The sequence below is a fragment of the Diabrotica virgifera genome, chromosome 5 (genome assembly GCF_917563875.1).
Source record: "Diabrotica virgifera virgifera chromosome 5, PGI_DIABVI_V3a".
NCBI classification, from domain to species: domain Eukaryota; kingdom Metazoa; phylum Arthropoda; class Insecta; order Coleoptera; family Chrysomelidae; genus Diabrotica; species Diabrotica virgifera.
The window spans coordinates 207,320,155-207,344,370 of record NC_065447.1 but is presented as its reverse complement, the minus strand read 5'-3'; the positions used below and the strand labels follow the sequence as shown (position 1 = coordinate 207,344,370).

Sequence of the window (24,216 nt, the reverse complement as noted above, 5' to 3'; positions counted from 1 at the left end):
AAATATGCAAGTTCCCTATTGACTCAATCACCAAGTACCAAGTCACCTAGGGCTCGATAACACGGAAAGAGTCCCACCAGAGCTCAATCCTTTTGATAGCCTAGGTATTTGGGATGAGTGAATTTTCTCCTTAGGGTGAGTGCGGGCCGTATGGCTAAATCTGGATAATAATTGTATTTAAGGAACTCAGTTTTATCACAATCAATACAGAAAGAAATTGCTGGATGGTACTTATCACAGTTTAACAAAGGAAAATCAACACATTTGACATTTACAACATTATTTGACAAAAACATTCGATATTGTATTATTTTGAAATAAGTTAAAATAAGCAATAAAATTTGACATACACTCAACAGATTCTGCAATATTACCAACTGGTCTTGATCCAAGATCTTCGTTCTCCCAAACTATGTTTGGCAGATTAAAATCACCCACTATATTGGGACCGTGCAAGTTCGGCAAAGCGACACCTATTTCTACGCTCTGCAACTTTATTCGCACTTTTAATTACATTGGCCAATTATATTAGTCCTGGTTACTGGATAATTGTCAAGGCCATAGTCCAAAAAAATAATAAGAAAAAATAAGATTTCAGGTTATATTATTAAAACGTAAACAATTGTATGTACTTCACTTTACAAATTCCCAACTGTAAACAAACGCACGTGGAAGCTAAACAGGGCCGTACTGAGGTGTATCATAGATTTTTTTAAATATTTACTTTTGAAACTAATACCGTAAGAATTGCTTGAAATTTAATTGTAAACAAAATTTTATGTTCTTTTTAAGGGGAAAGGCGCAAAATATCGGCTGTCAAAATTTTTAATGTGTTTTAAATTGTATTCATTTTTTCGATTCCTGAGAAAACTAATAAGTATTTTTGAAAAATTTAAACGCAGAATAAAATATTACCTTATTACCGAGGGTCAAGAGTCCCTTAGAATAAATTAAAAGTCTCTTTTTAGTGAAATATTTGCAATTAAAAATCACCCTAAATTTTCTCTTTTATTTTCAACCCTGTAACTTATTAAAATAAACATTATAGAAGTTTTCAGGGACTTTCGACCCTCAATAATAATGTAATCTTTCATTCTGCCTTTAAATTTTTCAAAAATATTTATTAGTTTTCACAGGACTCGAAAAAAATGAATACATTTAAAACACATTCAACATTTTGGCAGGCGAAATTTTGCGCCTATGTCCTTAAGAAAAATGTGGTAAAATAAAATATTCATTAACTGAGATATATATTTCTATTTCTATACATAACAATGTGAACATTTGGAATAAAGTAGCATCATATTATAAGGTTATGTTATTTATAAGTTATGTTTTTGCTAAGAATGTTTTTTTTTCGATAAAATATTTACTTTTTGGTACATTTGCAAAAAACCGTCTAAAAACATGGTTGTTTTGTTGAAAAATGAACATATTCACTCACAAATAACTCGAAAAGTATTGACTTTGTGAAAAAAGTGAAAAACCGCTATAGAACAAAAGTTGCTTAGAATTAATCAATTTATCGATTTCCGGGCTTATTTTGAACGTGTATTTTTTTGCCAGGACCAAAGCACACATCGGCACAGTATTACTTTTTTCTTTGACATATTAGCTATATGTATGCCAAATTTCATGTCAATCTAAGCGGTTCTTTAAAATTTGAAGGTTTTGTAACATTTTACCGTGAGTGAATGGACTGTTATGAAACTGCATTAATTTTGTATACTTTTTCATGTCCAGAAGAGGAAATGAAACTTTTTGAAACATCTATAAATTAAAATATAAGTTTCTCTTACCTTTATAAAAGTGATTACCACAAGATATTTTTACTTTTGATGAATAAATACTTTGTTTATGGATACTAAAAGTTCACTACACAGACTACACGCTATAAAACTTATAACTAACTATAAAACACGACCAGTCTTAATTAATAACTCAACAATAACTACTGTAAAGTACATAACATAACACAAAATAATATTATCTTAAAAACCAACACGCTAAAAAATACAATTTGAATTTGCAGATGCAGACTGACAAGTTAGGACCTGTAAAATGAGAAAAATCCTCGTTTAGGGCAATAAATTACATTTAATAGCTTCTTGACGAATGAGTGGACGAATCGTTAACAGGTGCATTTGTTTATGTTGGGAATTTGCTATGTGAATGTGGTGTAGTAAATAAAATTAGTTATTAAAATGCAGTACTGCAAGCAAAATACAATTAATTAAATTTACCTTTATATAATAATTGCATATCATATCAATATTTATTTATTTTATTTATTTATTTATTTATTTCAACGGTAGAACCATTTACAAACGAGTACAAAAAAAAAATAGTAAAAGTAAAAATCATATACAAAAAACATCAAAAATCAACGAATAAAAGACAATTAAACAACAAAATTTGTAAAATAAGACAATAAATTCAATAACAGAAGATAGTGGAGCAACATATAATTTTTCTTCTTCAATGACAGTAGATATGAAATGTACGTCAATTTGACAATTTCAATTAACAAGATGAATTATTTAAGAAAGTTGCAATATTTCTCTGCTATTCGCGCACGATCGTTTCTCAATTCCCTTCCAAGTACTTGCACACCGCGAATAGGACATTGAAAAGTCATTATTTTAAAGTCCTCATAAGCGCTTAATGGAGATTATGGTCATATATACACCGACAAAAAGGAGTTTTTGATTTGGTGTTTGCAATTTTACATAAACACTTTCAATGTTGGCTGATTTTGAAGTGATTACTGAAGAAACAAATTCATTTTGGCTGGAAACGTTTAGCTGTACTGGTATTTTCATTTCTATCTCCTCTGTATATATTGTACTCTGGAATTCCCAATTCTCCATCCTCTATACCATCATACAGAGAGAATAGTAGCACATCATAATCGTTGGCAATAACCGATGATAAAAAATCATTTAATTTGGTGCGGAGACCTCTCACATTTTGATAATAAACAGAAATTTTCGAGTTATTCCTGCTTGATTGTCGTCTATCGTTTAGTTTTCCGAGAAAGAAATCACTAGTATTGACTTTATTATAAAATTCTATAGGTAGACCTACTTTAAAAGAGCTAGTATTGCCCACGGTTTTAGTTGCTCCACCATCACATCTTCAACCTTGAAGTTAGCCAATTTTCTTTGTATATAAATCTTAATAATATCATTCGTGACTGTTTCTGCAGCTTTTCCTATGTAAAGCCACATTTTGCTAGGATTCGCGGCTACAAAGTTAGCGTCTTCGCTTCCTGCACCTTTAGTTGATGTATATTTTTGTCCATTGTTTACATTTTGCGAGAAATTGCCGACGTTTTGTGTTTTCTTTAATGCCGGTTTCTGCGCATGTGTCGTTGCCATGGAGATGTTAGTAGCGTTGGTCACAGTATAAAGAGGAACAGTAAATCCACTTCTCTGTCAGCACTTTGATCTCAAGAAGTAATACCGGCAGTGTTCCCAAACCTACCGAAAATTCGGTAGATCTAACGATTTCGACTCATTGCTACCGATCTAACGAAATATACTGGAATTCTACCTAATTTTATATTCAGAGAGAAATCTTTACTTATTCCTAAATCTGAGAAGAAATAAGACACAAACAATTTTTACTAGTGTAAAATGAACATGACAAAACGAATCCTGACCATAATATGCACTAAAAGAAAATCTGGCAACAGAGTAATCTTGTATTTTCCCCACTTCATTACTGTTACTTGTCAAGTTGTCAACAAGCCAGCAATGCCAACTTCTCATTTTCAGCATTACTAATATTATGCTTTGTTCGTGGAGACAGTCCATGATTGGTTTCTGACTGAGGCGCATGCGCATTTCCGTTTTCAAGCGCTTGAAAACGGACTGCGCGTGCGCGTATATCAAAAACCAGTCATGGACTGTGCGAACAAAGCTACTACCGATTTGGCTCCACAATCTAACGAATTTTTGACAGCATTTTACCGATTTTATTTTTTTTCGTTTGGGAACACTGAATACCGGCAGTACGCAATTGATAATTCACCAGTGGTGGATGTGGGTTTTCCCAGTTAAAACCCGTACGTTTCTGTGCGACACGAGAGTGGGGCAAAAGCGACTAAGAACATTGCGCGGTCGCCATGCACGACTACAGATTTTACTTCCAATTTTTCGGAGAGTGGTTCTACTGTCCCTCTTTATACTGTGGCATGAGCAACTTGTTGGTTGTTACTTTTTGTGCTGTGGACGCATATGAGACAGGCGGCGATTTTGTCACGTCTTTGATTTTGTCTTCAATAGATCCCAATCTTAAATTTAGGTCCTTATTGGATTTATCAACATCAGTCATACTATTCTGGATAGTTCCTAGAGATTCAATGAACTTATCCACATTCGAAGCGTAGTTTGCAGACACAGTTTGTATAAGGTTGTCAAACGTGTTTGCAGTTTTTTCATTGTTTGATTTAATACATTCTGTCATTGTGGTTGAAATTTGTTTGAGCAGAGGTTCTACTGATTTTACGACAGCACTCGAAATTTCTTAGACGTCATTTTGACTGACATGCTTACTTGCAGCTTCAGCCGCGGCTTTTTGTTCATTTAGAGATTTTAAACTTACTTTGTATTTCTCCATTTCTTTGTTTTTGGCATCCAAGTCAGTTTTCAGTAGTTTCAATTGCTCTTTCAGTTTATCTATCACAGCATCAGGTTGTGGATATTCTTTTTGGCATTGGTCTGATCAGAATATTTTTTGCCCTCCACAATTTTCTAATCCATTCCCTTTCCAAACAACTCGGGTGGAAAATATAAGCACATTTTATGCAGCCATAGTTCGAGAAAGTTTTGTTTTGACAACACTTAAACATTTTAAGAATTATCAACTGTAAAACTAAATTTTTCTCTAGGATCACTTTAGAACATCTAAAAAACAACTTTAGCACAAAATTTACTTATTTTCTGTACTTTAGACCACTAAAAAAGCACTTAATGATGAGATTTTTCCTGTTGGTAACCTGTCAACTGTCAGCTAGGAGACTTAATCTTAATTATATTTATTTAAAAAGCCATGTGGCTTTATGGCGATTGTGGGATTTTCAAACTCTTTCCTATGTTTGACAAACTGTAATAATGTAATCTTTCATTCTGCATTTCAATCTTTCAAAAATACTTATTAGTTTTCTCAGGATTCGAACAAAATGAATGCATTTAAAAAGCATTGTCCTGAAATTTTGTGCCTACACTCTTTGCAGTTTCGCAGTATAAACTATGATGTAATGCAGTGTTTGCTTCCTTTCAACACCAAATGACAGGGATGTAGAAAGAGAATGGTTTTTTACTATAACTTAAAAAGTAGAAAATGGTGCTTACCTCCTTTCAACAAGAAATTATTCAATTACATTTTTAAAGTGAATTCTTCTTATGGCGCAGTATAATGTTTCTGCATGGACCTGAAATCCTATTTATAACAACTTAAGAACAACTGAATCAATTTGACGAATTTTGATTTTAAATGTGCCTATAAAATCAAATTAGTAAAATTATATAAAATCAAATTTGAACTAATAAATTCAAATTATGAGGAGGTATTAACTTCTGTGGCACTCCAGTGCCACACTCTTTTTTTTATGTATATGAATGTTGCTATGTTGGCTCTTATGCATATTGCCGCTCTGCAAGAACGTAGGCTTAAGTCAAAAAAGACTATTTTAGAGGAGAGGCATTTTAAAATTTTATAGATATGATTATGGGCATAACTCCAAATAAGTTGTTACTTTAAAGAAATTACCTATACAATTTTGTTCGAAATATATCTAAATACAAACTGTGATAACTAGATAAATTTATAAAGTGTTAAAATGGTTAAATTTTGTCATTTTGTAATTCCTATTAGAGTTGACTCTTTTTTCCTGAGAAACATTTACTTCAACTTTGTTAAAACGCTGACCCAACTACAAAAAGGGTCCTTATTTTAGAGAGAATTTTCACAAAAACTAATCATAAATATAAGAACAGTCGTCGTTGACGAGAAGTAAACACACAAATTGCGCCATAATCTGGGATTTTCACTGTGCAATAAATCACTTACGGAAGTGCAGAGCGTAGTTTACTTATGACAAACAACAATGATACTGGCGCTAAACTAGGGCAAAGTACAGTGGAACCTCGATTATCCGTCTCTCCATTAACCGTCACCTCTGTTAACCGTCAGGGTCCGTACATAAGTTGTATTGACTACATAAGCAAAAATTGGGTCATCAATTCATTTTGTTTGAGCATTGCGATAAGCCAAACGAAATTCGCTGAAATGTACAGTGCGGTAACAAATGAAGTTATGGCTGAATGGCTATTTTGTTTTTATTGGCTAAAGTTGACATAAACGAATTTTTAATTTGTGATAAGGACGCAAACGGCTATCGATTGCAGGACGCAAACGGCTATCGATTGCGGACAGATGATGAAATCATTGAAATGGCAAAAGAGGCGGAGGAAACAGTTTCAGAAGCTGAAAATGTCGATGATGTTATTGTAACTGACAAAGATTTGCGTAAAGAAGCTAGAGAAGCTGCATCGCACATGCAACAATTCATCGAGTGGTATTATTGACAAGAAGAAGCCAATAAAGTAGATTGCATGATCTTACGAGGATTAAGAAAAATGTGAAGCATCAGTAAAACAAACAAAGATTTCAGAATATTTTAAACCAAATTGATTCGATTGTACGAACAAAAATTCCTGTTATCTTGTAAAACAAAACATATACAGCGTGTCTACTTAAGTTGGAAACATATGGGAAACTTTTTTGTTATTCATTTTACGAAAAAAAGTTATTCTTTATAAAAAGTTCTGCATGCTCTAAAACCTAAGATTGAATCATCAGATATCAAATTTTGTCAATATTATACGAGGTATGTCAAAAAATATGAACTTCGTTCAAGAGTAAAGTACCTTTATTTCTCTCAATATCGAAAATTCTTATTATGAAAAGTTGTTTGGAAATAAAAACTAAGATCAAATATGCAATTGCATGCTTCTAATTGGAAAAACATATTTTCCAAATTTTTCTCAAATTTATTGATACTAACTTCGTTTTTATTTATTACACATACGTAAACTCTTTCATTATTACTTTTATGAAAAAAAGGTATTCTTTATAAAAAGCTCTGTATGTCCTAAGACCGAAGATGCAACCGTCAGATATCACATTTTATTAATTTTATACGGGGTATGTCAAAAAATATGAATTTCGCTCAAGAGTAAAGTACCTATATTTTTCACAATATTGAACAGTTATTAAAAAAGTTGTTTTGAATTAAAAACTATATTTCAATATGCAATTACATTCTTCTAATTGAAATATTGTGAAATATAAAGGTACTATAATCTTGAGCGAATTTCATATTTTTTGACACACCTCGTATAAAATTAATAAAAGTTGATATATCATGGTTGTGTCTTAGATTTTAGACCATGCAAAGCTTTTTATGAAGAATAACTTTTTTTCGTAAAATGAATAATAAACGAGTTATCATATTTGTAATAATTAAAAACTATGTTGAGTATCCATTTTGAGAAAAAAATTTTATTTTTTTTTTTTAATTAGAAGCATGTAATTGCATATTTGATCTTATTTTTTAATTCCAAACAACTTTTTATCATAAGAATTTTCGATATTGAGAGAAATAAAGGTACTTTACCCTTGACCGAAATTAATATTTTTTGACATACCTCGTATAATATTGAGAAAATTTGATATCTGATGATTGGATCTTAGGTTTTGGGGCATGCAGAACTTTTTATAAAGAATAACTTTTTTTCGTAAAATTAATAATAAAAAAGTTTCCCATATGTTTCCAACTTAAGTATGTAAATAAAATTTGAGAGTTGTACTATCAATTTTCATTTTTTTTTTAATGTTCTGTTAACCGTCTTTTCGATTATCCGTCATACCCTTGGTCCGGTGCCCTGACGGATAATCGAGGTTTCACTGTATGACGTTAATTATTAACGTCATTGGCACTGAATGGGTTAAGAGAAAAGTAATTTTTTATTATTCTTACGCTTTCAAATTTTAATCTGTGTTTATTTTTCCTGGCAAATTTCTAGTTCATAATTTCTTTTGACACATTTTACTAGAATCAACCATTTGATCTATTCCGTTGATAAAATGGTCAGTCTATGAAAGAGGTAGACTAAAGAATGATGTTCCAGAATTAAAGAGAAGCAGGCTCCATTTGTCTACAGTTTTTAATATCATAGTTCTATCTAGTATCACTTATCTAATAGGGCTGTCTTTTTCGATATTTAATTTAACCCCTAGTAGATTTTGATTAAATATTAACTGATTGTGATCAAAACGATTTATTTAAATAATTTAATTTTTTTAGAGTAAAGATGGCCCCAGGTGTTACAGTAGTAAACTCCACCAAACAAAAGGATGAACTTATCATTGAAGGAAACTCATTGGAGGATGTTTCAAAGTCAGCTGCCCTTATTCAACAATCTACAACAGTTAAAAATAAGGATATCCGTAAATTCTTAGATGGGCTTTATGTATCTGAAAAAACAACTGTTGTACAAGAAGAATAACTTGTATTTTTGAAATAAATTTAAGTTTATATTTTCTTGTCTTGATATTTTAACAATGTAATTATATTATCCTGCAGACAACGTAGCTATTATTAGTAGGGTCAAGCCACAACTAATAGAAGTGTTCAAGGAAAACAAAACAAGAACTAAGTATATGATCATCAAAAGAACACCTGACAATGAAAATAATATCGCAATAGACAACTATACTATTGAATGAATGTGACAGAAATCAATCGGAAGAATTCCGCAAGTAGCGAAATTAATACACATATTTCCAGCGGGAATCATACATACTATGCTAATAAAAGATTGGTAACATCGAAATTATTAGACAAAAGAACCAAGATGACTATCTACAGAACATGATTAACCGTAGTAACCTATGGTATTGAAACCTGGGTAATGACAAAAAAGTTAGCCCAAGTCTAGACATGTGTGAGAAAGATGTAAGGAAAGTATATGGCCCAAATGCAATAGGAATATTTTGTATCAACCTATATTTAAGACCTCTCGATTAGATGTTTGTGGATCTTCAAATCATTTCCACCCAAGAAACTTTAAAAATTTTCTATAACACTACATGTCGAAAGCTTCAAGTCCATCGAGTCCTTCTACGATAGCTTCACAAACTTTAGGAATGACTCAAAATCGATGACCTGGAGACTCAAAATAGATACATGAAGCTGACATAGGAATCCCCAGTAGCTAAAAAGCGCAGGGTTATTGCTAACCGAGTCATTGAAGGTGGTAGTTTTTTTTTTGACACATTCACTTTGATTTTATTTAATAAATATTCAGTCAAATTGCGACATGCGGCTAAAGTTTTCGATTATCTGCCTTTAGTCCGATTAGCAGTTTGCTGTAATTCTTTGCAGACATTTTGACCCACACTCTACCTCTCTTCCAGTTCAGACAAAATCACAATTGAAGCTGCACACACGGCTAACTTAGATAATGCGGGTGCCATGGTTAAATTGAATTCACTACAGATGCAACTGCCCATCTAGTCTAGTAAAATAAAATTACACTACATGTAAATCAAAATGTAAATTCGTACAGGTTGAAACAAATTTTATAAAGTTTAGGTGGGTACAAAAGATATTTTCAAAAAAGTATCCAAATCATACAGGGGGATCATTTAAATAATTAAAAAGGGGTCATTTTTGCAAAAAAAAATACTTTTTTAACTACTGAGGTCATTCAATTACTAATGGAGGTCTATAGGATTATTTTCTACAAAGTTGAAGGGTAAATCTTTCATATAAGACTTACTAAATTAAATTCGACCCCCTATTTATTTAAATAATTGTACATAAAACTTTAAAAACAAATTTGCAAAATATTATTTTTAGCGTTTTAAATAAGCACTATAAAATATCTTATTTTACAGAAGTTGCGCTATGTTACCAGTATTAATAAAAAAAAAATTGGTTAAAAAATATTTAATATTTTTTGAGATATTGAATTTGTTTATTAAATGTTACTATATTTTCAATTGCAAAAACGCGGTTGTTGCCAAAGACCTATTTACCTGTATTAAATCTCATTATTTTTATGTATATTTTCGATAAATGTATTGATAAATTCAAATTTCAATTAAACTTCCCCCTAAAATGGCATTTGAAAATTATTCAAATTTGTTTATAATTTGTTTTGTTAATAACGTCGCGGGGATTAAATATTTTGAAATGCCGTTTCGATAATTGAGTTCCTGAGAATTTTTCACTAATTAACAAATTTTTTTGTCTTTTTTTTTTCTCTTCTTTTTTTTTTCTTGGAGTTATATTACTACGGGCCCTTTTAGGGTTAAGGTTCATTAAGCATGTCGACTCTCTAAGTTGTAGATTATAGACCTAAAAATATTAAGATTTACCAAAAATCTCTTTAATAAAATGTGTCTACTTACTGAGTTACAGGGTGTTTCATTTAAAAATTATTGTTACCAAGTACTTTAAAACTATTTGACGTATCCTTATCATACTTGGCAGAAAGTGTGGGTACTATACAGTCTACTAAATTGTGATAAATAAAAGTTTCTAGCTACTACCAGAGGTGTACGACAGAGGATAGTGAATTATTGACCCTTCCCAAATTCTACGCCACTGAGGGAATTACTATTTTAGCAAAATTTTTCGATTCTCTAATACTTTCTATGTAAATAATATACTCTTTACTGGTAACGATTAAGTCATTAGTTTTCGAGATATTGGACGTTAAAAATTAAATGGCATAGTTATTTTGATTTATTCATTCATTCATTTTAAACTTCCAATATCTCTTAAACTGATGACTTTATCGATACCAATAAAGTTGTTTACATACAAAGTATTGGAGAATCTAAAAATTTCGCTAAAATAGTAATTCACTCAGTGGCGTAGAATTTGGGAAGGGTCAATCATTCACTATCCCCTGTTGTACGCCTCTGGCACTAGCTAGAAACGTTTATTAATCACAATTTAGTAGGCTGTATAATAGCCACACTTTCTGCCAAGTATGATAAGGATACGTCAAATAGTTTTAAAGTACTTGGTAACAATACAGTAGAACCCCGTAAATCCGAACTTTCGGCAAATCCGAACCAGCGGAAAGTGAAAAAAATTTAAAAATTCAAGACAAAAATTTAAAAACATGTTTATTATACAGAGTAAAGCCAGAAAATTGGACAATGTAGGATTACTAGGACTTTGACATTTAAAATTTCTTAAAAATAAATATTATATACTTTAATATATAGGTTTATAAAGGTTAAACACAAACTTACTTTGGTTCTCTCGTAGTCAACTTGAGTCCAAAAATATTGTCCACACTCTTGCGAGAACGTTTGGCTACTCAGAATCACAATGAAAGCTTTGAACTACTAGTTAAGGCTAACTTTCGGATAATCCGAACTTTTCGGAATCCGAACAGGCTGTCCCCCCAATTAGTTCGGATTTGCGGGGTTCTACTGTAATTTTTAAATAAAACACCCTGTAACTCAGTAAGTAGCCACATTTTATTTAGAGATTTTAGTTAAATCTTAATATTTTTAGGTCTAGAATCTACAACTCAGAGATTCGACATTCTTAATAAAATTTAACCCTAAAAGAGCCCGTAGTAATATAACTCAAAGAAAAAAATGACAAAAAAATTTTTTTAATTAGTAAAAAATTCCCAGGAAGGCAATTATCGAAACGGCATTTCAAAATACTTAATCCCCGAGACGTTATTAAAAAAACAAATTTGAATAATTTTCAAATGCCATTTTAGGGGGGAGTTTAATTAAAATTTGAATTTATCAATACATTTATCGAAAATATACATAAAAATAATGAGATCTTAAGCAGGTGAATATTTCTTTGGCAACAACCGCATTTTTGCAATTGAAAATATAGTAACATTTAATAAACAAATTCAATATTTTCAAAAATATTAAATATTTTTTGACCAGTTTTTTTTTACTTAATACTGGTAACATAGCGCAACTTCGTCTGTAAAATAAGATATTTTATAGTGCTTATTTAAAACGCTAAAAATAATTTTTTGCAAATTTGTTTTTAAAGTTTTATATACAACTATTTAAATAAATAGGGGGTCAAATTTAATTCAGCAAATCTTATGTGAAAGACTTATCCTTTAACTTTGCAGGAAAAAATCCCATAGATCTTCATTAATAAGTGAATTACCTCAGCAGTTAAAAAAGTATTTTTTTTTGCAAAAATGACACCTTTTTAATTATTTAAACAATGATCCCCTTCTATGATTTGGATACTTTCTTGAAAATATCTTTTGTACCCACCTAAACTTTGATATAAAATTTGTTTTAACCTGTACGAATTTACATTTTGACGTTTTTTTATTTTATTAGGCTATCAACTGAAAAAGCCTTTTAGACAAGGCGGAAACGGCGGGTTCGTTAGAAAAAATATTCCCATGAGATTTTTTTTGCATAATCATATTTGTGATACATCCCAGAATAAGGTTCAAGAAGTCGCCCACGTGAAAAGTGGTCCAAATTTTTTTTAATCAAATTTCAAAAATCAATATTTTGGCCCTTACAAATTTTTATTAGGTTTTTTGGACCATTCTGGACAGAAAAGGTCTCTTGTATTTTTTCTCTAAATTGTTGTGTATAACGGAACCCACCTTGCGAGTCGTGACAGATGACAGATGTCGAGGATGAAAGGCAGAAAAGCGCGCTTACTTCTTAGTTTTTAGGTTAAGAACCATGTATCTCTTGTAATCTAAAATAAAGTCAATTTCATCATAGTACGCTATTTAATTCAATACATATCATATTGGCGACGATTCGGAAAGAACACCACGTTGGTACAAGTCAATAAGTCATTGCAAATTTTGTGTTCAGGGCAGTAGTCAATATGCCAAAGTTCGACGAGTTTAATGCTGTGAAGGAATCGTTTGAAGCCTGGGAAGAGCGCTTGCAGCAGTATTTCATAGTGAACGACACTGAAAATGAAAAAAAGGTAGCAAATTTAATAACATTTATGGGTGCGAAAACGTATGATACGTTGAAAACATATTTATTCCCAGATACCCCTGCAATGAAAACATACGATCAGATAGTAACGATACTTAAAGCCAGATATGCACCAGCTACAAGTGTAATCTATGAAAGATACAGATTTCATAGTAGAAACCAACAAGCAGAAGAATCGCTAGAGCAGTATGTAAAAGAAGTAAAAGCACTGTCAAAGTCTTGTAAATTTGAGAAATTCCTCGATCAAGCCCTACGAGACAGGTTAGTTTGCGGTATTAGTAATACTAATATTCGGACTAAGTTACTTAGTGAAGCTGAGACCCTAACGTTTGAAGATGCTTGTAAGAAAGCCTTAAGTCAAGAAGCAGCTGAATGTCAAAGCAAGCTTGTTCAAGGGGTGGCAGCAGTATCAGTAGGCAAACTACAAATGTCTAGTAAGCAATATCGTAGTCAGTCAAAAAGTCAGTCAGAGTCCAGGAACCAGTCAGTGTTGAAACCATGCTTTCGATGTGGAAGACGACATCAACCAGAAACATGCCCAGCAGTTAATTGGGAATGTTTTTTCTGTCAAAAAGTGGGACACACCAGTAGAGTCTGTAAAAGAAAAAAAGTTAATCAGGTAGAAGTGACCGAAGAGGAAGAGAGCAGTGAATTGTTGCAATTAGGTCATATTGCAGCCCTCACAACGGGTATGGAAAAGCCCTGGAAAGTGAATGTGCAAGTTGAAGGTGTGCCCTTGGTTATGGAAATCGATAGTGGTGCATGTAAGTCAATCATCCACGTAAGTGATTTTTCAAAATATTTTAGTAAATGCAAGATGAACAGTACTAATGTTAAGTTAAGAGCAGTTACTGGCAATAACATTTCAGTTGTAGGTCAAATTTATGTAAATGTCTTGTATAAAAGCCAGTTAACCTTGTTGCCATTATTAGTTATTGAAAGCTCAAATAGGTTTTTGCCTTTGATAGGAAGGAATTGGCTAAATGTTTTCAATCCTTCTTGGAAGACAGCCTTGTTTAATCAGTTAACACTTGATTATAGTGTACCAAGCAGTGAAAATAATGGAAGTAAGAATAATTTAAATTTAATGGGTATAGATCAGAATTTGTTAAAGTCAGACATGCAATCAAAACTAAATTATGTTGTAAATGATTGTAGTTATAATCAGCATAAAAGTCACCTTATATCCGAGTTGAAGTCACAGTATTCCAATGTATTTAAAGATGACCCCAACTCCCATATAAGAAATATTAAAGTTGAATTTAAATTAAAAGATAATGTACGTCCTATTTTTCATAGAGCATATGATATGCCATATGCCCTTAAGTCTAAGGTAGAGGAGGAGTTGAATCGGATGGTAGAGTCAGGAATTTTAACTAAAACTAGAATTAGTTCGTGGGCCAGTCCTATAGTGGTTGTTCCAAAGAGAGAGAAAACATCTTTTAGAATATGTGTAGATTTCAAGAAAACAGTAAATCAGGTTATTGAGTCAGATCACTGTGTATTACCTCTACCAGAGGACATATTTTCAGAATTGTCAGGAAATAAATTTTTTACAGTCTTAGACTTAAAGGGAGCTTATCAGCAACTAGAAGTTAGTGAAAAATCAAGAGAATTACTTACCATCAACACACATTTAGGGTTGTTTACTTTTAATCGATTAACATATGGCATTAGTTCAGCACCTGGAATTTTCCAGACAGTAATGGAAAATATTCTTGCAGGTATACCAAACACCAAATGCTATATCGATGACATATTAATTTATGGTAAATCTCTTGAAAATTGTCATAATAATGTAATTAATGTTCTTTCACGTCTAGAAGAATTTAATGTAAAAATTAATGAAGGAAAATGTAAATTTTTTGAAACAAGTGTTGAATTTTTGGGCCATAGAATTGATGAGTCAGGGGTACACCCTACGGAAGAAAAAGTAGAGTGTATTAAGAAAGCTAAACCCCCACATAACTTAACGGAACTTAAATCATATTTAGGTCTTCTTAACTATTATTCTAAATTTCTGCCTATGCTGTCCTGTGAACTAGGTCCGTTGTACAAGTTATGTAGGTCGAATGTTTCTTTTGTATGGTCAACAGATTGTCAGAAGGTTTTTGACAGCAGTAAGGTACTGCTTTTGTCAAACCAAGTACTCACCTTATATAACCCTTTACTTCCAATATATGTCACTTGTGATAGTAGTGGTTTTGGAGTAGGAGCTGTACTGAGTCACAGAGTAGATGGGGAGGATAGGCCTGTTTGTTTTGCCTCGGGAACCTTATCATCAGCAGAACAAAAGTATTCAAATATAGAGAGGGAAGCATTAGCTATAATGTTTGCTCTTCGTAAGTTTCATAAATATTTATATGGTCGGAAGTTCACCCTTGTCAGTGATCATCAGCCTTTGCAGTACATTTTTGGAGCTAACAGAGGCATTCCAGTAACAGTCGCGTCAAGAATAACTAGATGGGCCCTTACATTGTCAGCATATGATTATACCATAGAATATAAGAAGGGAAGTTCAATTTCCAATGCAGATTCCCTTTCCCGTTTACCTTGTAAGGATAGTACTAAGGTGTCTGGTGAAATATTTTCATTTAACATGTTAAGTGAAGTCCCTTTGGACTTTGAAGATGTAGCCAAAGCAACCAAGCAGGATAATTTATTGTCCAAAGTAGTTGAGTTAACCCTGTCTGGTTGGCCAAACTATGTACAGGGAGATGATTTAAAACCATATTTTAAACTTAGAAATAACTTTTCGGTTGAACAAGATTGTTTGGTTTTAGGTACTAAAGTAGTAATTCCATTCTCACTCAGGGTTAGAGTACTTAATTTGTTCCATGAACAACATACAGGCATAGTAAGACTAAAAATGTTAATGCGATCCTATTGCTGGTGGCCTGGAATGAATGAAAGTATTGAGAAGTTTGTTCAATCGTGTAATGTTTGTCAGTCTACTCAGAATTTTCCTAATAGGTCAAATGGCATACCATGGGCATTAGCACCCCATAATTTTTATAGGGTAAATGTTGATTTTTTCCAGAAGCAAAATTTTACCTTCCTTATTTTAGTAGACAATAAGTCTAAATGGATAGAAGTCAGGTTAATGGAAAATGGTACAGTAGCTAGGGAGGTCATAATGGTACTAAGGGATGTTTTCGCCATTTTTGGATTACCAGTAGAGCTAGTTTCTGATAATGGGCCTCTGTTCAATTCAGCAGAGTTTGTTTCCTTCTGTCAGAGTAATGGAATAAAACCAATTAAATCCCCACCATATCATCCACAATCAAATGGACTAGCAGAGAGAGGGGTCCAAACAGTAAAGAAAGCATTAGAGCGCAATTTATTTTCATGTTCAGAAAATATAACATTAACAGTTGTGAAAATTAAGTTAACTAATTTCCTCTTCACCTACCGCAATACTCCTTCTACTACAACAGGCATTTCTCCAGCCCAGTGTATGTTTAAAATCAGACCTCGAACCAGGTATGATTTATTAAGACCATCTGAAAATGGTAATTTTGTAAACTCTGATCAACCAGTTCGAAATATTAAATTGTATAATACAAATGACCAAGTATATGTCAAAAATACTCGTACACATGTATGGGACTTGGGAAATGTAGTTAAAGTTTTAAGTTATTGTACTTACCTTGTGAATGTTAATAATGTTATAAAATTTGTGCATGCTGACAGCATACGTCTAGCTAAGGAAAAACCTAGAAGTGAAGTGAGTGAGAGTGCAGTGATTCAAAAAGCGCCTTTAAATGTTGATGAGAGCACATCTGCACCCACCCGCCTGCCTAATATTGATGTAAGTGATGACATGGACCTTCAGGTGGAGGAAAATAATACTGCAATTCCACATTCTAGTAATAATGACACTGTTACTAGTAGTTCACCTAGGCATAGTCAAATTGATGCGACATCTAGAAGCCCCGTTTCCCCTCTTCTAGAATCTGAGCAGACACCTTTGCCAGTGGTTACCAGATATGGGAGAGCTGTGAAACCACCCAACAAGCTTTCTTTATAGAAGGGGAGAAATGTTGTGTATAACGGAACCCACCTTGCGAGTCGTGACAGATGACAGATGTCGAGGATGAAAGGCAGAAAAGCGCGCTTACTTCTTAGTTTTTAGGTTAAGAACCATGTATCTCTTGTAATCTAAAATAAAGTCAATTTCATCATAGTACGCTATTTAATTCAATACATATCATAAATGTTGATCGTTTCGAGTTATAAACAATTTTAAATTGAAAAAAACGAAAAATGGCGATTTTCAAGGCTTATAAATTCGTTAAAAGCTATTATTATGAAATTCAGAAAGTGACTAAATCAGTTAAAAGCCCCCCTACAAGATCCTGAAGAAATTGTTGTCATTATTTTGTTACTAAGCTGTTATTTTCAAGTAATAATAATGAGCGCCTGCACGTATTAGACGGCCGTCTATGGTGAGTGCGAGAGAGATGCCATTCCGGCAGTACAGTGGGGCATCTTACTCGCACTCACATTTACAGCCGTGTCGATACTATCTTACGGCTTATTGTTAATAATTAAAAATAACAGCTTAGTAATAAATTAATGACACAAGTTTCTTCAGGATCATGTAGGGGGGGGGGGGGGCTTTAAACTTTGATTTAGTCACTTTCTGACTTTCATAATAATAATTTTTAACCGAGTTATTAAGTCTTAAAAATTGCCGTTTTCGCGTTTTTTAAATTGCTTATAACGCGAAAACCATCAACTTTGGAGAAAAATTTACAAAAGATCTTTTTTATCCAGAATGGTCCTAACAAAAATTTTGAATGGCCAAAAATATTGATTTTTGCAATTTGATTAAAAAAAATTTGGACCACTTTTCGCAGCGACTTCTTGAACCTTATTCTGGGGTGTATTACAAATGTGATTATGCAAAAAAAATTTCATGGGAATATTTTTTCCAACGAACCCGCCGTTTTCGCCTTGTCAATTTTAATTTCATGAATGTTTATATCATTAAACTTTTCGAGGGGGTTTGAACCACCACAACCCTCCTCAGACTACGCCCGTGGTTGGTATATAACAAACAAATTTTGCAAAAGAATTTTTTTTATTTTCTTTAATTATAAGTACAATACCTATACAGGTTTAATGATTAAAACACTAACAAAGAACTATTACTAAATCTAGTTTAAAATATTTACAATATAGTGACTTGGAATGTAAAAACTAAATTTACTTACACATACAAATTACCTTTTTGTTACAGTCCTTTATACAGTAAAAATAAATTTAAAAGCTTAAACATGTTGCAAAAATTTTGAGAAAATAACATAAAAGATTGATATATTATGTACACTCACCGACAAAATTAACCGCCCGCCTTGTATTTCTCTCAATTTGCAGAAATTGTCAATCTTGGACCAAGAAGATTTGCTGCCCCTGGGCTATCCACAATTTGCCTCCCTCCCACCCCGCCATTTTTTACCAAAATTTTCCGCCCTGGGCTGTAGCCCATAGCTTAATCCAGCCCTGCTTGGACCACATTTTATGAAAGATACGGTGAAAACTACCTTTGAGGAAAAGATAACAATAAAATTATGAAAAAAAGTCGTTTAAAGTTTGTTTAGCAGTAAATGGTTAACTTCAATGGTCAATACTTGTACTGGTACTTCAATAGTATAAAAGGCCCGGTTTCAGGTAAAATTTAAATATGTTTGAATGAAACATTAATTTCGGGTATATAAGGCAAAGCAATATATTTTACATCCGTTTTTGTCGTCGTAATTATTGTAAATTTTGGGGATCCTTTGCTTTATTATAGGAGTACCGTCTAGTCAGTGTTAATTGTCAAAAGACCAACTCTGTCTACCTCGCTCCGGACCGGTCTTAACAGTGGGCCAAGTCAGATAAATTTAATAATATTTACGACCGCACTAATTGAAGTCAACCATTTCCTGCTAAACAAACTTTATCAAGGAATGCTTAGCAAAAATCCAATGTTTAAAAATCTTGAAGAAAATTCAGACAAACATGATTTTGGAAATCATAGTCTAATTTAAAAAATGAATATTAATAATGGGTGTTCCGTCTCAGGTCCTTAGGACTTCTTTGAGCCGGTTCAGCAATCCATTCATGATATTTGATTGGAGGATACCTATTGTGCCACTCCTCTAACGTAGCTGTCTTGAGCTCTCCGAAGGATGTAGAGGCTGGTACTCTTACTCATTTTTTTGAGGTTGTTCCGAATGTGTTTAATCGGATTAAGATCGGGACAGCGTGCAGGCCATGGTAAAATCCTGGCCTCATTAAGGTTCTCACGAGTGAATCTTGCGGTATGGCAACATATGCATTGTTATTCATTAATCCAAAGTTTTCACCAATGAACGATGTGAAAGGCATAGCATGGTCTTGGCTTCCCCGTATCTTTGAGCACTCACACATGGGCGCCCATACCCATGGGCAGGAGGGGGCCGTGGCCCCCCCCTGGCTTTTCGTGTGCAGCATACTATATATGGTTATCCAAAGTATACAAAATATATGTGCAACATCTTCACGTTTGGCCCCCCCCTGAAAATTTTTATATGGGCGCCCGTGCACTCACACTACCTTTATGGAACACAACAAGATCAGTACTAGATATACTTCCACAAATCATTATTGACCCTCCTCGGTAAGTCACTGTTTCGTTTATAGTGCAGTCCAGATGCACGCTGACGTCCATCTGGACCTCTTGGAGCTATTCTGCTTTCATCTAAGAACCATGTGTTCTTCCATTCCGCTACAGTCCAGTCGGCATACTCTCGCACAAAACAAGTCTACTTTTACGGTGCTGTGGGCCTGTCGCGAGCTGAACGGAAAGCCCTCAAATTTTTTTCTGCCTGTCTTCTCCTAATGGTACGTTCACTGACACTAACATTTTTCACCTCAAAAGACGCGTACGAGTTTCAGAAGCGGTGCAAAAGCGATTTCTCAACACGTTGCTGACAATGAAGTGGTCATCTCGAATTTTACTGCATCGATGTCGGCCTTGACCTGGCCTGCGGGTGTATGAACCTGTCTTCCGAAGTCGTATGATAGCATCTCGTACCGTAGTTCAGCCCCTACATCCTTCGGACCGACAAACATGGAAGGCAATAGTAAACGCGGTAAAGACTCACGAAGAGTTGTAACGCCATTGATGATGATGATCCTTCGGATAGCTTAAGATGGCTGCGGTATAGGTAGGTAGAGGATATCCAGGACCCAGGATATCATGAATGGATTGTCGAACCGGCTCAAAGAAGTAATAAGGGCCTGAAACGGCAACATCCATTATTAATACTAATTTTTTTTTAATTAGACTATGATTTTCAAAATTATGTTTGTTTGAATTTTCTTCCAAGATTTTTAAACATTTGATTTTTGCTAAGTATCCCTTGATAAACGACTTTTTTTTCAATAATGTTATTGTTTTCTTTTCATTGGAGGTAGTTTTCACCGTATCCTTCATAAATTGTGCTCCAAGATTGATAATTTCTGCAAATTGGAAGAAATACAAGGTGGGCGATTAATTTTGACGGTGAGTGAATTACTTAATTTAATTCCTATTAATAAAAAAAACTACCTACTAAACTTTTAAGGCACTTTAAAGTATCCAAGAGGAAGCAACAGTATTTTTGTACAGAATACAAATCTAGTCCAGTAATATTTATTGCACGTAGTAGTTTTGCTACAATTTATGTATTTCAAGAAGCGATAAACCAATGTATTGTTTACAGAAAAGATACTACGAGCAGTATTGCTCGGATCTATTTTTTATGTTCATCGAATGTACAGTAGATTTTTTTCTGTTCGGAATAGATTGAAAGTAAATCAAGTAAGTGCAGCCAACAAACAGCAGATTGGGTCGAGACATCAACCCATTATTGAATTCAGGTAAACAGTGTACTTTTGAAATATGTAAAATAAATAATTCCTAGCTGAGCGCTTTCGGCTTACAAAGCCATCTTCAGAGCTATGGTCAAAAAGTTAAAAATACCACTATAAAGAGAGATATATCCCATGTACTATATAAAAATACTTCTATTTCTTATGCAGTTTTTTTTAATGATGGAAAAAAACCTTGTCTGTCTGTTGAAAAAATTGCTCACTTTTTCTGTTGGTTCTTTGTAGCCGGAAAAGTTAAAACATCAAATACGAGCACAAAGGACTTAAACACAAAAAATTACATTACATATAACGAATATTTGATCATGGTAGGGTTTCTTGACCTTACCATGATCAAATGTTCGTTATATGTACTTAATGTAATTTTTTGTGTTAAAGTCCTTTGTGCTCGTATTTGATGCTTTTAACTTTTCTGGCTACAAAAAACCAACAGCAAAATTGAACAATTTTTTCAACATACAGACAAGGTTTTTTTTCATCATTAAAAAAACTGCATAAGAAATAGAAGTACTTTTATATCGTACATGGGATCCATCTCTCTTTATAGTGGTATTTTTAACTTTTTGACCATAGCTCTGAAGATGGCTTTATAAGCCGAAAACGCTCTTTACACTATTAAGTCTTTACATTTTCATTATTGAATTGTACCGTTTGTCAAGAACAGGAAAAAGTTTGAAAATTTCGATTTGATACCGCTTTTTTACAATGTGCATTAGAGAACGCAGTGACTACAAGTCCCAAGCTCTATCAGTCAAATGTATAGTCGTCATAGTAAGGTTTGTTTCTTCGATTATCTCGTTTGTTCTTCTGCGTAGATAAGTAAAATCCCAGAAACCTTCATCTTTGACAAGCAGCAGTTAATTTTATTAAAAGAGATGCGCAAAAAAATTTCTGTTTGACCACTTTATTACCATTTTGACTATTTTACTTTGTCCAGAAAAATATAAGATTTAGACTTACGGAGCTTTGGAGTTTAACCATAAAAATATACTAATAAAATTTATTTTTAATAATATGACATAATTTTCAAGTATGCCACATTATTATTGCCAATTGTGCTACATTACTATTGCCAATTGTGCCACACTTTATACTCAAGATTTGTATCACAGTGAAAAATATTGAAATACTGTCTTATTTTGTGTCACTCTTATTCCTAACACCAGTCCTTATGGGGCCGTCATAGTGCTTGTGTGCAAAATACTTTTGGTCGCCATTTTAAAGATATAATAAAAAATAATCACAAACGTTATTACACATTATTGTTTACGAACATATATGGTGCATATAAATTGTTTGGTCTCATGCCCGTCGTACATCATCAATGAGATTTATAGATACGTCGTTACGCTACACAAACAACTGTTTAGAATTTATTACCGCATTTACACACAGTCCTGTTGGACAGGGAAGTGGGCAGCGTGAATGTGTAAATAGCTCACTCGCGCTGCTCATGCTACTGCCATTGCACGGCGCTCCCTCAAAAGTCGGTTTTCGAGATGGAAGTCAAAGGACTGGCAGCGCGAGTGAGTATTCAGATTCAACTACTCTCTCTCACTTGCCGCCTCCAAAGCGGCAAGTGAGTAAGGGAGCAAGTCGATGCTGTCGTCACATTCCATTCTTGAGAGTCGTTCGGTAAATGAGTTGTGAGGACATTGGCGAGGAACTGATGTGAGCACCTCACTCGCGTCGATATCGTATTTCGGGCAATATTTCCGGCAGCAGCAGTGGCAATGGCTGAGTATAAATCCGGCATTAACTAAGCTAATATTCCGAAACCTACAAGAACATTCACAATTATTCATATAAATACATATACATAAAACATCCAGGAAAGCACGACAAACTGCCTCATATTGCCAAAGTTGTGAAAGAAAATCTACAATGAAAGCAATAGAGGATATTAGAGCATTCAACCGATTTATTGCCTTGTGATTTTTAAATCTTTAGACCGCTGAAAAAAGCGTTAAAAGGTAATCTTTTTGAGTGTGACGAAGAAATACAAAATGCTGTAAAAAATTTTTCGAGCAACAGCCACGAGAATTCTTTAAGCAGAGTATACGTGGATTCGGGGAACAGTTGGATATGTGCTTTAATCGTAGTGGTAATTATTGTAGATATATTTGCCAATATTTTTTTTGGCCAAAGATGGGTTTCAATGGAACAAGCCTCATAATACGGGTATAAATACAGCATCTTACAAAAGTTTTAACACAGCACTTTGTGATTAAGCTTAATGAGGAGTTGACTTCATCATGTCTGTGGGGATTTTAACAAAATTTTTATCTAATAACGATAATGATAACGAAAAAAAATTGTTTAAAGAAATAACAAACAGGGCAATATACTTTGAAATACACTGTACATAAAAAATAACATATTTTGCAATATCTACAAAAATACCAGTTACATTTTAATAGTTTATTCCTGTTTATACTGCCGTATTTATTATACAGGGTGTAACAAAAATACAGGTCATAAATTTAATCACATATTCTGGGACCAAAAATAGTTTGATTGAACCTAACTTACCTTAGTACAAATGTGCACATAAAAAAAGTTACAGCTCTTTGAAGTTATAAAATAAAAATCGATTTTTTCCAATATATCGAAAACTATTTGAGATATTTTATCGAAAATGGACATGTGGCATTCTTATAGCAGTAGTATCCTAAGAAAAAATTATAGTGAATTTTAGACACCCCATAAAAGTTTTATGGGGGTTTTGTTCCTTTAAACCCTCCCAAACTTTTGTGTACGTTCCAATTTAATTATTATTGTAGTACCATTAGTTAAACACAATGTTTTAAAAACTTTTTTGACTCCTAGTACTTTTTCGAAAAGTCGAGTTTTTATCGAGAACTTTGAATATTTGTCAAATCCACCACATATTTGTATATGATTAAGTACGATTATGGAGACTTAGTAATAATATGAAAATTTATTTATGATTTACATTTTTAGGTATATTTTGAACCATATTAAAAAAGAAGCCACATCTCGATAAAAGGTGCCTTATCGTAAAAATACAAAGAGGCAAAAAAGTTTTAAAAACACTGCGTTTAACTAATGGTATCGCAGTAATAGTTTAATTGGAACGTACACAAACATTTGGGGGGTTTAAAGGAACAAAACCCCCATAAAATTTTTATGTAAACATATTAAAAAAGAAGCCGCAACTCGATAAAAACTGCCTGATCGAAAAAATACTAAGAGCCAAAAAAGTTTTAAAAATATTTAAGTTAACTAATGGTACCA

The 24,216-nt window shown here is 33.2% G+C and overlaps 1 protein-coding gene across 3 annotated transcripts in view; it reads left to right on the top strand.

Annotated features, from left to right (window-relative positions):
- Positions 1 to 8,610, top strand: part of LOC126884578 (60S ribosomal protein L9) — a 31,501-nt gene extending 22,891 nt beyond the window's left edge. For all 3 annotated transcript variants that reach the window (XM_050650563.1, XM_050650564.1, XM_050650565.1), the window contains exon 4: positions 8,375 to 8,610. In XM_050650563.1, the coding sequence (XP_050506520.1) occupies positions 8,375 to 8,576 (202 nt within the window). In that variant the 3' untranslated portion in view covers positions 8,577 to 8,610. The remainder of the gene's footprint in view (positions 1 to 8,374) is intronic.
- The last annotated feature ends 15,606 nt before the right edge of the window (positions 8,611 to 24,216 follow it).